We start from the raw sequence: 12,108 nt of genomic DNA, 5'->3' as shown, positions 1-12,108 counted from the left end.
AATCTGAATAAACCAATATTTTTGTCCAAAAAAGAAGTCCCATTTCATAAATTAATTATTGGTTGTCTATAAAATCTTTGAATTATGTATAAAGCACATTTATTACACACATAATACAATTGTTTTGCTTTGGAATGCAAATTGTATAAAATATTTATAAATACAATAAAAGCACATATGTACCTACATATAGATATATATTATATAGCATACTATAAAACTAAACAAAAAGTCAAAGGGCTTGTGAACTAACTACATAAATGATTATGTATAATACAAATTCTATATGTATCCATATAATATTGCAATGAAATACGCGACCTGTTGCTAAACTATATTTGTGCTTTCATAAAAAGAAACGATTGTACTATCGTCAAAGTCACAAATAAATCACACATATGTAAACAATCGCTAATTTAGGCAATTGGATTCCTCTTCATAAGCTCAATATCGGCCTCCATCATATCCTTAATTAATTCTTTAAATGTAACTTTAGGTGCCCATTTAAGTTCTCGTCGTGCTTTACTCGAATCGCCTTGTAACAAGTCCACTTCGGTTGGACGGAAATACTTGGGATTAATACGCACACGCACAATGTCGGTATCCTTTTCGATACCCACTTCGTTGACGCCTTCTCCTTGCCAAACAATTTCTCGTCCAATGAATTTGAAAGACTCTTCCACGAATTCACGAACGCTGTGCGTTTCACCGGTAGCGATAACAAAATCCGCAGGTTTTTCTAATTGCAACATCATCCACATGGCCTCCACATAATCCATGGCGTGTCCCCAATCACGTTTCGAGTCGAGATTACCCAATTCGAATGATTCCAATTGTTGATGAAATATTTTCGCTACCGAGCGTGTAATTTTACGTGTCACGAAATTTTCACCACGACGTGGTGATTCATGATTGAATAATATGCCATTGCAGGCAAACATATCATATGCTTCGCGGTAGTTAATGACAATCCAAAAGCCATACATCTTAGCGCACGCTATTAAAAGTACACAACAAACGGAACATATCTTATCATAAATTAGTAATTATTACATCACTGATAATTCACTTACCGTAAGGTGAACGTGGGTAGAACGGTGTTTTCTCGTTTTGTGGTGTCTCCACCACCTTTCCGTACAACTCCGATGTAGAAGCCTGATAGAAACGGACATTTTTCTCCATACCGCATGTACGAACCGCATCGAGTATACGTAATGTGCCCACAGCGTCCACTTCGGCAGTATATTCGCTCAAATCGAAGGACACTTTTACGTGTGATTGTGCAGCTAAATTGTAGATTTCTGTTGGCTTTACCATGCTGATGATCTTCACCAAACTGCTACTGTCTGTCATGTCACCATAATGTAGTTTCATTTTCCCACCTTGATGTGCTACAGGATTGGCATAAAGATGCTCAATGCGAGAGGTGTTGAACGTACTGGCACGGCGAATAATGCCATGGACCTCATAGTTTTTCTTTAATAGAAACTCAGCCAAATACGAACCGTCCTTTAATATGAAAAAAACATAAAAAAAATTGTATAATACAAAGTAAAATTATATATTTCATATAACTTGTATGAAAAACAATTGTATACGTGGTTAATGATACACCCGCGAAATACTATTTGCTCAGCGTTTACTACTACGTACATATACGTATGAAACATTCTTTAGCTTCAATAAACCAGTGTATGTGACCACATAGCATATACGCATACATTCAACTGCTTATCCAACTAAATTATTGTAGATATGTATGATTGATTTGTTAAAAACCTTAAACATTAATATATAAATTTGAACTAAAAAAAAAACATAATACACACCTGCCCAGTAATGCCGGTTATCAAAGCAATTTTCCTGCAATCGCCACTTCCATTTTCTTTCTTTTCAATTGGTTCGCTTGTTTGTTGTGAGCCGCTTGCTTCGGTATTAGATGACATTTTGTTCAATTCACTACAATTACTATTTCAAATACAAATAATTAAGAATATACAAACTATTTAGAACTAAATTACTAACAGAGCAGAAACAAAGTTGACCGACTATGAAATGAAGTTAAAATGTTTTAATGGCATTCACAAATTTACATTGATAAGAAACTAGGTTGCCACACCTGATGTTTATTAGTTTGTGTATAAAAAAGATTTTTAATAAATAAATTAAATAAAAGGCGTTTACAAACGTTATAAATAACAGAATAAAATACAAAGTATTTTTACTGTTAAGATATAAATTACATGTTTGTTATAAATAATAAAAATAAAAATAATTCTTTGACAATATTGATTGTTTGAATTTGACATCTAACATACATACATATTTTTAAATTAGCTTTCAATTTATATTAATTTTTTCTATTTTAAAAATTTATTTAAAAAAAACTGATTTTTTTTTTACGATATTGCCATATCACTGCAAATGTCAACCGCAAATCGATGGGAATGTCAAAATACGTGTCCATTTGCCTATGGGGATGATTATCTGAGATTTTGTTATCTAAAAGAACTAATAAATAAAGAAAGAAAGTTAATCAATTTGAGACCGCAATTGTAACAAATTAACTCAATTTTTAATCAAGGACAGTCTTTGGAATTTGACAGCAAACGTTTCTGCAGCACATCAAAAATGACTGAAGCAATAAAAACAGTTTTAAGCTATTTTCTCTCCGAGGAATGCATTGAAACGTACTTGGTTTTCCATGATTTCACCGATGGTAAGTTAATTTTTCCGAATAGCCTATACACACATTTAACCACAAAATTTTCACTTTTAACAGGTGCATGTTTTAAATCCCTCTTGAGCAAATGTCTTGGCTATGCAATCATTGCTGGATCTATTCTAGTCAAAATACCACAAGTTTTGAAATTGATCAAAAATAAGTCTGGTGAAGGAATTAATCTGATAAGTGTACTTTTGGATCTTACAGCCATTACATCGCATATGTCGTACAACTATGTTAAGGGTTATCCATTCAGTGCTTGGGGAGATAATACATTTTTGGCCCTGCAAACAGCTGCTATTGCTGCTTTAGTTCTTTTCTATGGTGGTTCAAAAGGATTGTCTTTGATTTTCTGTATTATTTACACACTGGCGGTGTACGTTCTTAATAGTGGTTTAACTCCAATCAACATATTGCTGGTGGCACAAGCGTTTAACATACCTATCCTACTTCTGGGCAAACTTTCACAGGCATGGACAAATTACAAAAATAGTTCAACCGGTCAGTTGTCTGCAGCGACTGTTTTCTTGTTGTTTGCTGGTTCATTAGCGCGCATATTTACTTCTGCACAAGAGACTGGAGATTCCATGATAATTGCAACATTCTGTGCATCTACATTTGCAAATGGTGTGGTTGCTACCCAAATGTTGTACTACTGGAACAAACCAGGCAAGAGTAAGAAGATCAATGCTGGAAAGACATCAACAAAACCTGTATCTGCACCCAAAAAGGGTAAAAGCAAAAAAATTGACTAGATAAATGGGACGCTAGGTATATTGGTTAGCAATTTCCTTGTTTAAAAGGAATGTTTCGTATAATTGGGAGCTGTGTACAAGTTATAATATAACAGAATAAAGAAACACTAACACCAATGGTGAAGAAAAAATTGTTAATAAATTAAATTATTTGCAGTTACTGCATTAAAAATAAATAAACGACAATATTCAGTGTTTTTGCCTTATTTTGGTGTAAATTATGAGTTAATATTTCATTGAAATTCCTGTCTATGTATATGACAATTGTTTATTTTAATACAAACTATTAGGAGAAATATAAAAATTCTTTAAGTGACGAAGAAAACATATGAGAAATTGTCGATTTCACTTTATTCCAAAATTAATAAATAAACAGTATCGAAGAGTTATTTCTCTGCATTGAAATATTCTTGTAGTGCTGCTAATGCTCTATAACGATGGGAGATTTTATTCTTTTCGTCCTTTGGCATTTCTGCATAGGTTAGATCGTAGCCTTTGGGTTTGAAAATGGGGTCCCAACCAAAATCACGACAACCTCGTGGCTCAACTATACTACCTTCCGTTACCCCTTGAAAAATTATTGGTTCACTGTCGGCACTCTCAGCAAAACTCAAGGTACATATTGCTTTGGCACTTTTGTTATCCCATCCTGCTAACATACGATATAATCCTTCAGGTTGTAATTTTTCCAAAAACCATTTTATGTAGGGTCCTATGAATTTATATATACACAAGTAGAAATATGGTCAAAGATGGTTTATTCATATTACAGAAATACCTGGTAATCCTTCCAAAGCATCGAAACATAAGCACGTGTCCTCAACTAGCACTGGCCCATCAACTTGCTTTGCCGCTTCTTTACATTTCTTCACAGCGATTTCATCGATCTCACCTTGTAATTCTGGAAGATCTATTTTTCTGCTCACCACTTTGCGTGGAAACTTTTCGCCTAGTATCGCTACAAGTTCTTCCAATTTTTTGGCATTGCCGGTAACAAAAGTAATTGGTTTCGACATTTTGAAGATCACTAATGAAATGAATATACGAACTTTTATATACCCTTTATATCAGATAGCTTCATAATCTAAATTAGAATTAGAAAATGCCCTAAACCTCAAAAAACCACGAATGATAAACAAAATGTCACAGAGGCGTAGGAAAAAAATAAAACACAGAGGGGTTTGGATAAGACACATCAAACTGCTACTAAAATTTACTATCGACTAAGTTGGATTATTTTCAAAATTCTTAATATTAAATATATTGAGAAAATAAAAACATTTATTTCAAAATAATACAACAATAGATAAATTTTATTAATTCCATATTTATTATAAGTTTAATTCAATTTAGTGTCTTCTGACAAATCACTTCGTGTTTTCAAATACATATATTAAATATATATATTATAGTCCAGCTTATGCGCCCAATTGCTTGTATAAAATGGGTACATAATCATCAAACTCAGCTTGATAGAAGTTGCCAGCAACAGGATCACCAAGATTATACTTTTTGGCAAATGCAGCAATCTTGAAACCCCCGCGGTCATCGCCACTGTTGTTTGGTAAACGTTTCTCATCAAATGTCAACTTGCAACTTTGTTTGTAAACCAAGAAAACATAACGATGCAAACCAGTTCCTTGTGGTGGACCCGAACCAATATAAGCTGATAAGACCTTTAGATAAAGTACAAAATATTGAATAAAGCAATTCTACGTTTTTTGTTTTATTTAAAGCAGCTGACTTACCTCTCCTTTGGAAACATCACATCCAGGAATGTTGCCTACCAACCAATGATGCCATTCACGATATTTAGGATCGGCACGGCTAGGTGCATCTGGATCTGTCATGCACAATGTATATAATGCATTAGGATCGGCCTTCCAAGTGACGGTGGGTTGATCCTTTACCAAAGTTGGCGTGAGAACATTTCCTTGTTCTACAGACGAACCACTTGGATAACAAACCGTTACCACTTCTTGTGGAACGCACGAAATAACATCAGGGACCACACAATGTTCCTCCATTGCTAATTTTGCCGATGAATATTTGCGTATCGAATGTTTTGCGAAAGAATTTTCCAGTTCAGGCACCAAAATGTGTCGTTTGACAGCTGCCGGTTGTAAGGTAAATGTCAAAAACGAACGCAGGGTGACATTTTCATGTTGTCGGCGAAAGAGCTGACGTACGGACGGGGAGGCAAATACCCTACCTTGATTGACTAAACGATTGAGCAACATTTCAAACGACTGAATGCAATTATTCTGACTTCGAGATGATTGAATTATTTTCTAAGAGTATGGGAAGAACAAGTGAATAATTGCGTAAGAGGAAAACAAATAAAATAATACATAGAAGGAATAGGTGAAATGCCGTTGGAAATGAGAGATGCCACATTTTTATTAACGTAATCAGAAATGTTATGAAGGTTTTTTCTACAAAGTACACAACTCTACAATATTTGTAGATTTGCAAACACAATTAATAACAAACATCTGTTTCCGTTAAATTTTATCTTTTATTTAATTTATAAACCAATCAAACAAATTGAAAATTCCGTGCACCAAACTAAAGGTTATGAACGAGTAAAACTCATTGATTGTAGAAATCAATATATACATAATCTGATCACTACATCATTTAATGCACTGGATATACAGGAATACGGACTTGCAGCATCTGGAATTAAATGTTTAAAATATTAAATTGTTTTGCATTTTCTTATTTAAACATACTTTATTGGTTTTGTCGAAAATTGCACGGGCACGTTCTTGATTCAAACGATAATTAACAAATTTATCAAACATATAACCATGCTTCATTGATTCCAACAAAATGCGATCTTCTCCGATATCCAGAGTGATTTCATTCGAAGACAACTGATGTGAAAATAATAAAGTTATTTTAAAATATAGCTTTTGTCAAATAAAATCTAAGTTACACTTCCTGCTACTTACACATTTTGGTAGATAGAACTCCGCCTGTATTTCTTCAACCTCCTCTTCGCTCAATTTCGCTCTTAACTTAAACTCCGGTACTGTAGAGCAAGCTAGCGATATTGCTTCTTTAATCTTGGACGAATTCTGCTTTAATTGTTCGGATTTCTGTTTCAGCACATTTAACTCATTTGTATCAATCTCCTGCACCAATGGCGCATTCTTACCGCCACCAAGTCTTTCAAGTTCATCCAATTTTCTTTTGTCCGCCTCAGTTGGTTGTTTATATGAGTTTAAAACAGTTTTTACATCGTTATTGCGTACACGATGTCGCACCAGTGTGCCGATGAACTTTCTATTTTGCAATATTATTGATTTCTCGACTTTTATTTGCACATTATATTTATCATTCAGAGCCTCGGCAATTAGTGCCAGGAAAAAGTCTTTAAATAATAAAGATTTTTGGATTTTGACAAAGAAGTTGGGATTTACCGCAATATCGCATACATCTACTGAATTATTTGATTTATCCTTCGTTATGCGCGGATCGGATATGCTCATGGGTATACGGAAAGAGCTTGGCACTTCCGACTGCAAAATGTCAGCCAACTGCTCTTCGGTAATGTCCTCCGGTGGCGGTATCTCATCAGTTTGACAAACATTGATGAAAAATTTATCATTCGTATTTGTTTTAAAACTTTTGATGCAAATGCCTGAAATATATGGATAATGGTTCAATGGATTATAATTTATACAATTATAATATTATAAACATACATATGTTAAGTTACTAGAGTACATGGTGAGAGTCTTTTATATGTATTTTGCACATATACATACACATAAATACAGCTACAATAATACTCAACTTTAAGAGAGTAGAAGCACAGACACATGGTGAGTTCGCAAATTTATGAATTTCTTAAAATGGGTCACATCAAAAAAAGGTAAACATACATGCATATGGATATACATATGTATGTATATACGATTTTGTTAGAACAGTGTAAGAGGTGAACGATCAACGCGAGCGAAAGTTTTCAGTTAGGACAGTTTAAACATGTTAGCAATAAAAAGTTCAACAACACTCGCTATTATATACGAATAAAGTTTAAAATAGCTCTTGTGCAAAATTATGAATTAATATGCTAGTTTAGTTCATATCTGTAGTCTATTTAATTTGCACAGACCTCACACTGAGTTTTATCAATCGATAATCAAAAGTATTATCTAAAAATAAATTTTGATAAAAATGCAGAAATATATTTTTATAGATTTACTAACTAATGAGGGAAACACCTCACAAATATGCTTATTGCTTTCTACAAAGTTTCATAATATTCCAAATTGTATTCTCTTCATGTTCCCTGGGAATTTCATTTCACTGATTTAACCAAAAACAAAATTTAAAAATTAACATATTAAGCTGAAAAAATGCAAAAAAAATTTAACGAATATTTTTGAAGTGGATAAGTTAAAGAAATCGAATAAGATAACACATTCATATAGAAAGCTCACAGGTGTCCAAACTACCTCCCATCGTGTTAATAACAGCGAGCATGTCCACTCAGATAACCAGTATAGAACTACAATACCTTACTCGAAAAGGTATTGATACCGTTAGTAATTATCGCGTGCTCATATATAAACATTTGGTGGCATGAATCAGACTGCTTGTCAAAAATTCACCAAAAGTACCAACTTGAAATATTTTGTTTAAATTGATTGGAGTTATCATTTAAAGTTGGACATATATTTTTTCATATCATAGTTATAAAATGAGTTAGACAATTCTACCACAAATTTATACAAAAAGAGAAAAGTAAACAAAGAATGCTCAAACCACTTTCATTTTTGCAAGTTAGCATTATGTTTAAGAAAAGATAATCTAATCAAGAACACAAGCGTATATGTATGTATGTATATTCAACATTGAATGATAAAAACATATAAGATTAATAAGCATTTTGGTGCTATCTTAAGGCCGCAAGCATTTCGTACAACTAATTGCGCCGGCTTTAGACCTTGGTCAATAAACTAAATGCTTACACCACCTACGTCACAATATATATGTTATTTATAGTAGGAAGCATTACTATGCTAAATTCATTGAAATTGTTAACAAAAAGCTCCTGTCTAAAATTTTACAACGATCCTGCCAACGTGGCTACTACATTCGATACATGACTTACAAACTTACAAAAAAAAAATGACACTCAAATCGTTTGAATTTTGTTTTCTCTTGTTAATCACAAGCTTCGCTAAAAATGACACCAAGAAACACTATATTAATTGTTGATAACGAACGTGCGGTGTGTCAGGTGGGAAATTTGAATCCGATCAATGAACTTTTTGGCCATAATCGGTGTCCGAAAATTTTCAACTGAACAACGCTTGTTCTCTTTTTTAGAATTTAAGTTCTACAACTGATAATGAAATTATTTTCAAAGATGTAAATCTATAATATGCTATAAAATAGATTAGACAGTCTTCGTTGGATACCGGCATTCTAAAGTGTTGTCTATAATTTGTGCATACAAAAATACTTATGTATTAGTGTTATTTTATCAAATATTGTTATATTTATATGTGTATATTCGAATTTGTGATGAAATTCGTGGTTTATCGGTCATTATTAGCTCCATTTTTGCTCTGTATACTATTTGAAATTTTTTTGTTTTTTTTACTATAGAAATCCTACTTATTTCATATTGTTTTAATTTCAGGATCACTCTTTCGAACAATACAAGTGCTTGAAGAGCTATTGTAAACCCCAAACGTATGCATCATATTCGATATCTGCCATATTTCGTTAATCAAACTATGACTTTGCGCTTTTCAATTACATAAAATGGCAAAATAAACTCACTAACACATGCATACTCGTAATTATATAGAACCCACGTACATGCAAATCCCAGCAGACAAATGGTGTTGTCCCCAGTAATAATAAATATTATATATATACATACATATACAGATGTGCAAGTGCTGGAATGTTATATATGTAAGTACATATGTAAATACACATTTCAATAAAATCCTCTTTTAAAAAAATAAAAATATAAAAACGATATTTTCATCGTTAATTAATATGAAAATATTTTGTTACAAAGATATTGAAATACAGAGGAAATATATAGAAAGACTCTTTGAAAATTGTTACCTGATAGTAAAATTTTAAATTTTGTATAATGTCCTGATCAAAAAGTTCGATTTATGGAAGGAAGTTTGTATGAAATTTGACTTCTATTGCCACTTCAAGAGTTCGAGTTATAGGAATTCGAGTTAGGTAAGGAAATTTGTATGAAATTTGGCTTCTAAACGCTATTGCCAATTCAAGTTATGGAAGTTCCACTGTAATATTAATAAAATATATAAAAGAAAATATATAAAAAATTATTTCCACTTTTTATGAAATTTTCGAACAAAAAAATTTCATTAAATGATAGAACTTCAATTATTGGAACTTGTTACTAGTGTGGGTTAAATGGCAGTAGTAGCCTATACACTTCAAAAAACAATAAGTTCGCGTAATTAACTTGTACAGTGACTTTTATGTATATATGAATATACATACATATATAAAAGAATACGTACACAAACAACTTGTAGCGTATATAGGCGCTTATCGCGATACTTCAACTACTCTCAAGCACATTTTTAGCTTTTGCTCACACTCTTTAGGCGACTGAGAGCTGCTTGCGCTCCCAGCAACTGGTGGCCACCAAGCGCACATTGTTTGGGTGCTATGTGGAGAGCCAATGACGACGGTTTATGGGGCATCTTTATAGTCTCTAGCTGTTAAGCTCATACAAATGTTTGTACATATGTATGTATGCCTGTATGCGCATTCCAACTAGCCATCAATAAATAAAAAAAACATTGTTGTTGCTCGCATGTGCCCAAACAGAAAGTCAGCGGCAACACAAAAAGGTAGAACCGTTGGGTAGTTCAACCAGTTGGTGCGAGGTACTCGAACGCGACGGTACAAGTCTCTTTTTGAACGTGGAAAAGTCAGTGAAAACGAAACCGTACGATCTTCTGAACTTCAAAAGTACAAAAAAAGGTAATGTGGAAGTGAAATTTTGTATTTAATTGCTACTAGTGACTGTGTGTGTGTGTATATATTTCTGTGTGTTGTCGTGTCAAACTATGTGAATAGCATTTTATCGGTTCGATTTTTTTTTGGTAACTTTTGTGTTAGTTAAGAGAAATAACAACAATGATCGTGTGCAACCAAGCAAAGAGAGCGCCACGAACAGAAATAGTTTAGTCATACGGCCAAAATGATGTGACAAAATAACGTTAAAAATCCCCCGACACAAACGTGTTACATGCGCATACATATGTACCTATGTACATATATGCAAGTTAAAGTATGTAATTAATTAATACAAAAAAAAAAAAACAACGAAATTCGCCGGCAGCAAGGATTTTGCTTGATTTGTACGATAATGAGTTGATGTGAGATTGAAAAAAAAAACTCAATTCTCATCATATTCTATTGTATATTCACTAGTTTAATTTAACTGAAGTGGCTTGTCATTAAGTGGTATACGCTTAATAAGGCATTTTTTGTTGGGTTAGAGGAAGTATTTTGCGCGCTCATTCATATGTGGGTACAAGCTTATGTTTATATGTAAAAATGTAAAAAAAAAAATCATACATACAAATGAATCAATCAAAACACATGTATTTGGTATACAGCTATGTATATACTTATTTTATAATAATTTAATTGCCGACGTGCCAGTTGGCCTTGATGATAATTCTAAATGATAGATTTTTCGTTTTGTTTGTAATTTTAAACACAGTAATATTGTTTTAATATTCACTAACACCAAAGTGTGCTGAAATGTTTGTTCTATACTTTACATTTGAAGTGAAAAAGTGGAGAATATATGTAAATGTGTAGATAATTTTAGTTTGATGTACGTTTATAGATGGCACTGTTATTAAATACACTGACCAGTATATAAGCATACATTTTTATATATATTTTTTTTTTATGTGTATGTATATTATTCTTGAAATGTTAATGATTTTGAGGATTGCAGAGTGACTGCATAATGAAAAACTCGTTTATTTAATTGCTAAAATTGAATTGTTATTTTTTTTTTTTAAGAAATTAAGACAGTAAACACTTGAATTGGCATTAAGTTGAAAATAAGAAATACAGCAAAAGCAGTAAAAGTTGTTAAAAAATTGTTGAAATTGTTCAATTATTTGCTTTTTGATTCTTCAGCTATATAATTTTATAAAAATTATTTTTTTTTATAATTTGTATGAAAATAATAAACTACATAAAATAGTTAACACATAAAAATTGGAAAAATTTTATAAAAATAATATTTAATGGCCCCAAACAAATTTGAAATAATTGTTCATAATTTTTCGATACTAAAGACTTGTAAAAAAAAATAAAAAATGTTTACATATTTTTTTTTATTTTAACGCTATTATTTCAATTTTTTTTCTATTTAAGTTTTTTTCTTTTCAACGTAAAATTTGTTTCTTGGCACATCTCTCTTTAATATGCAGTCTAACAAATAGAAAAAAGATAAAATAAATAATGTAAATTTAAAATAAACATACACCGTTTTACAAGCTCAACTAAGTAGGAATTATTATATGTGATTTATGCCATTTACCACAAGCATACGAACTGAACTGTTATCATTATCTACAA

At 32.1% G+C, this 12,108-nt stretch overlaps 6 protein-coding genes across 13 annotated transcripts in view; 2 read left to right on the top strand and 4 right to left on the bottom strand.

Annotated features, from left to right (window-relative positions):
- Positions 1–73: 73 nt before the first annotated feature.
- On the bottom strand, positions 74–2,141 carry LOC105218202 (GDP-mannose 4,6 dehydratase). The gene is made up of 4 exons (XM_011193630.3): positions 2,026–2,141; positions 1,830–1,968; positions 1,074–1,509; positions 74–997 (listed from the first exon to the last, which is right to left on the bottom strand). Exons 2-4 carry the CDS (start codon positions 1,944–1,946, stop codon positions 417–419), a joined length of 1,134 nt encoding a protein of 377 aa, XP_011191932.2. The 5' UTR covers positions 1,947–1,968; positions 2,026–2,141; the 3' UTR covers positions 74–416.
- Positions 2,142–2,362: 221 nt separating this feature from the next.
- Positions 2,363–3,672, top strand: LOC105218203 (mannose-P-dolichol utilization defect 1 protein homolog). Its single transcript, XM_011193631.3, has 2 exons — positions 2,363–2,719; positions 2,783–3,672. The coding sequence occupies exons 1-2, from the start codon at positions 2,632–2,634 to the stop codon at positions 3,478–3,480; spliced, it is 786 nt and encodes a 261-aa protein (XP_011191933.2). The 5' UTR covers positions 2,363–2,631; the 3' UTR covers positions 3,481–3,672.
- A 121-nt stretch (positions 3,673–3,793) lies between these two features.
- LOC105218204 (inosine triphosphate pyrophosphatase) lies at positions 3,794–4,634 on the bottom strand. The gene is made up of 2 exons (XM_011193633.3): positions 4,259–4,634; positions 3,794–4,192 (listed from the first exon to the last, which is right to left on the bottom strand). The coding sequence occupies exons 1-2, from the start codon at positions 4,494–4,496 to the stop codon at positions 3,867–3,869; spliced, it is 564 nt and encodes a 187-aa protein (XP_011191935.1). The 5' UTR covers positions 4,497–4,634; the 3' UTR covers positions 3,794–3,866.
- Positions 4,635–4,787: 153 nt separating this feature from the next.
- Positions 4,788–5,806, bottom strand: LOC105218205 (protein D3). Its single transcript, XM_011193634.3, has 2 exons — positions 5,229–5,806; positions 4,788–5,156 (listed from the first exon to the last, which is right to left on the bottom strand). Exons 1-2 carry the CDS (start codon positions 5,718–5,720, stop codon positions 4,899–4,901), a joined length of 750 nt encoding a protein of 249 aa, XP_011191936.2. The 5' UTR covers positions 5,721–5,806; the 3' UTR covers positions 4,788–4,898.
- Positions 5,807–5,978: 172 nt separating this feature from the next.
- The window catches only part of LOC105218208 (PIH1 domain-containing protein 1), a 10,448-nt gene continuing 4,318 nt past the window's right edge, over positions 5,979–12,108 (bottom strand). The window contains exons 3-5 of the mRNA XM_011193642.2: positions 6,438–7,129; positions 6,216–6,359; positions 5,979–6,159 (exon numbers count right to left, since the gene is read on the bottom strand). Coding sequence (XP_011191944.2) covers positions 6,121–6,159; positions 6,216–6,359; positions 6,438–7,129 — 875 coding nt within the window. The 3' untranslated portion in view covers positions 5,979–6,120. The remainder of the gene's footprint in view (positions 6,160–6,215; positions 6,360–6,437; positions 7,130–12,108) is intronic.
- The window catches only part of LOC105218206 (multidrug resistance-associated protein 1), a 24,853-nt gene continuing 23,072 nt past the window's right edge, over positions 10,328–12,108 (top strand). For all 8 annotated transcript variants that reach the window (XM_029044056.2, XM_029044058.2, XM_011193641.3 and 5 more), the window contains exon 1: positions 10,328–10,485. The gene's annotated coding sequence lies outside the window, so the exon portion shown is untranslated. The remainder of the gene's footprint in view (positions 10,486–12,108) is intronic.

The sequence above is a fragment of the Zeugodacus cucurbitae genome, chromosome 3 (genome assembly GCF_028554725.1).
Source record: "Zeugodacus cucurbitae isolate PBARC_wt_2022May chromosome 3, idZeuCucr1.2, whole genome shotgun sequence".
NCBI classification, from domain to species: domain Eukaryota; kingdom Metazoa; phylum Arthropoda; class Insecta; order Diptera; family Tephritidae; genus Zeugodacus; species Zeugodacus cucurbitae.
This window is presented reverse-complemented; position numbering and strand designations above follow the sequence as displayed.

Coding starts and splice junctions, on each gene's coding strand:
- LOC105218202 (XM_011193630.3), bottom strand. CDS start 1,946: ATGTCATCTAATACCGAAGCAAGCGGCTCACAACAAACAAGCGAACCA. Junction 1,510..1,829: donor TAACCGGCATTACTGGGCAG/GTGTGTATTATG, acceptor TTCATATTAAAG/GACGGTTCGTATTTGGCTGA. Junction 998..1,073: donor CTACCCACGTTCACCTTACG/GTAAGTGAATTA, acceptor TACTTTTAATAG/CGTGCGCTAAGATGTATGGC.
- LOC105218203 (XM_011193631.3), top strand. CDS start 2,632: ATGACTGAAGCAATAAAAACAGTTTTAAGCTATTTTCTCTCCGAGGAA. Junction 2,720..2,782: donor TTTCCATGATTTCACCGATG/GTAAGTTAATTT, acceptor CACTTTTAACAG/GTGCATGTTTTAAATCCCTC.
- LOC105218204 (XM_011193633.3), bottom strand. CDS start 4,496: ATGTCGAAACCAATTACTTTTGTTACCGGCAATGCCAAAAAATTGGAA. Junction 4,193..4,258: donor TGCTTTGGAAGGATTACCAG/GTATTTCTGTAA, acceptor ATAAATTCATAG/GACCCTACATAAAATGGTTT.
- LOC105218205 (XM_011193634.3), bottom strand. CDS start 5,720: ATGTTGCTCAATCGTTTAGTCAATCAAGGTAGGGTATTTGCCTCCCCG. Junction 5,157..5,228: donor GTGATGTTTCCAAAGGAGAG/GTAAGTCAGCTG, acceptor CTTTATCTAAAG/GTCTTATCAGCTTATATTGG.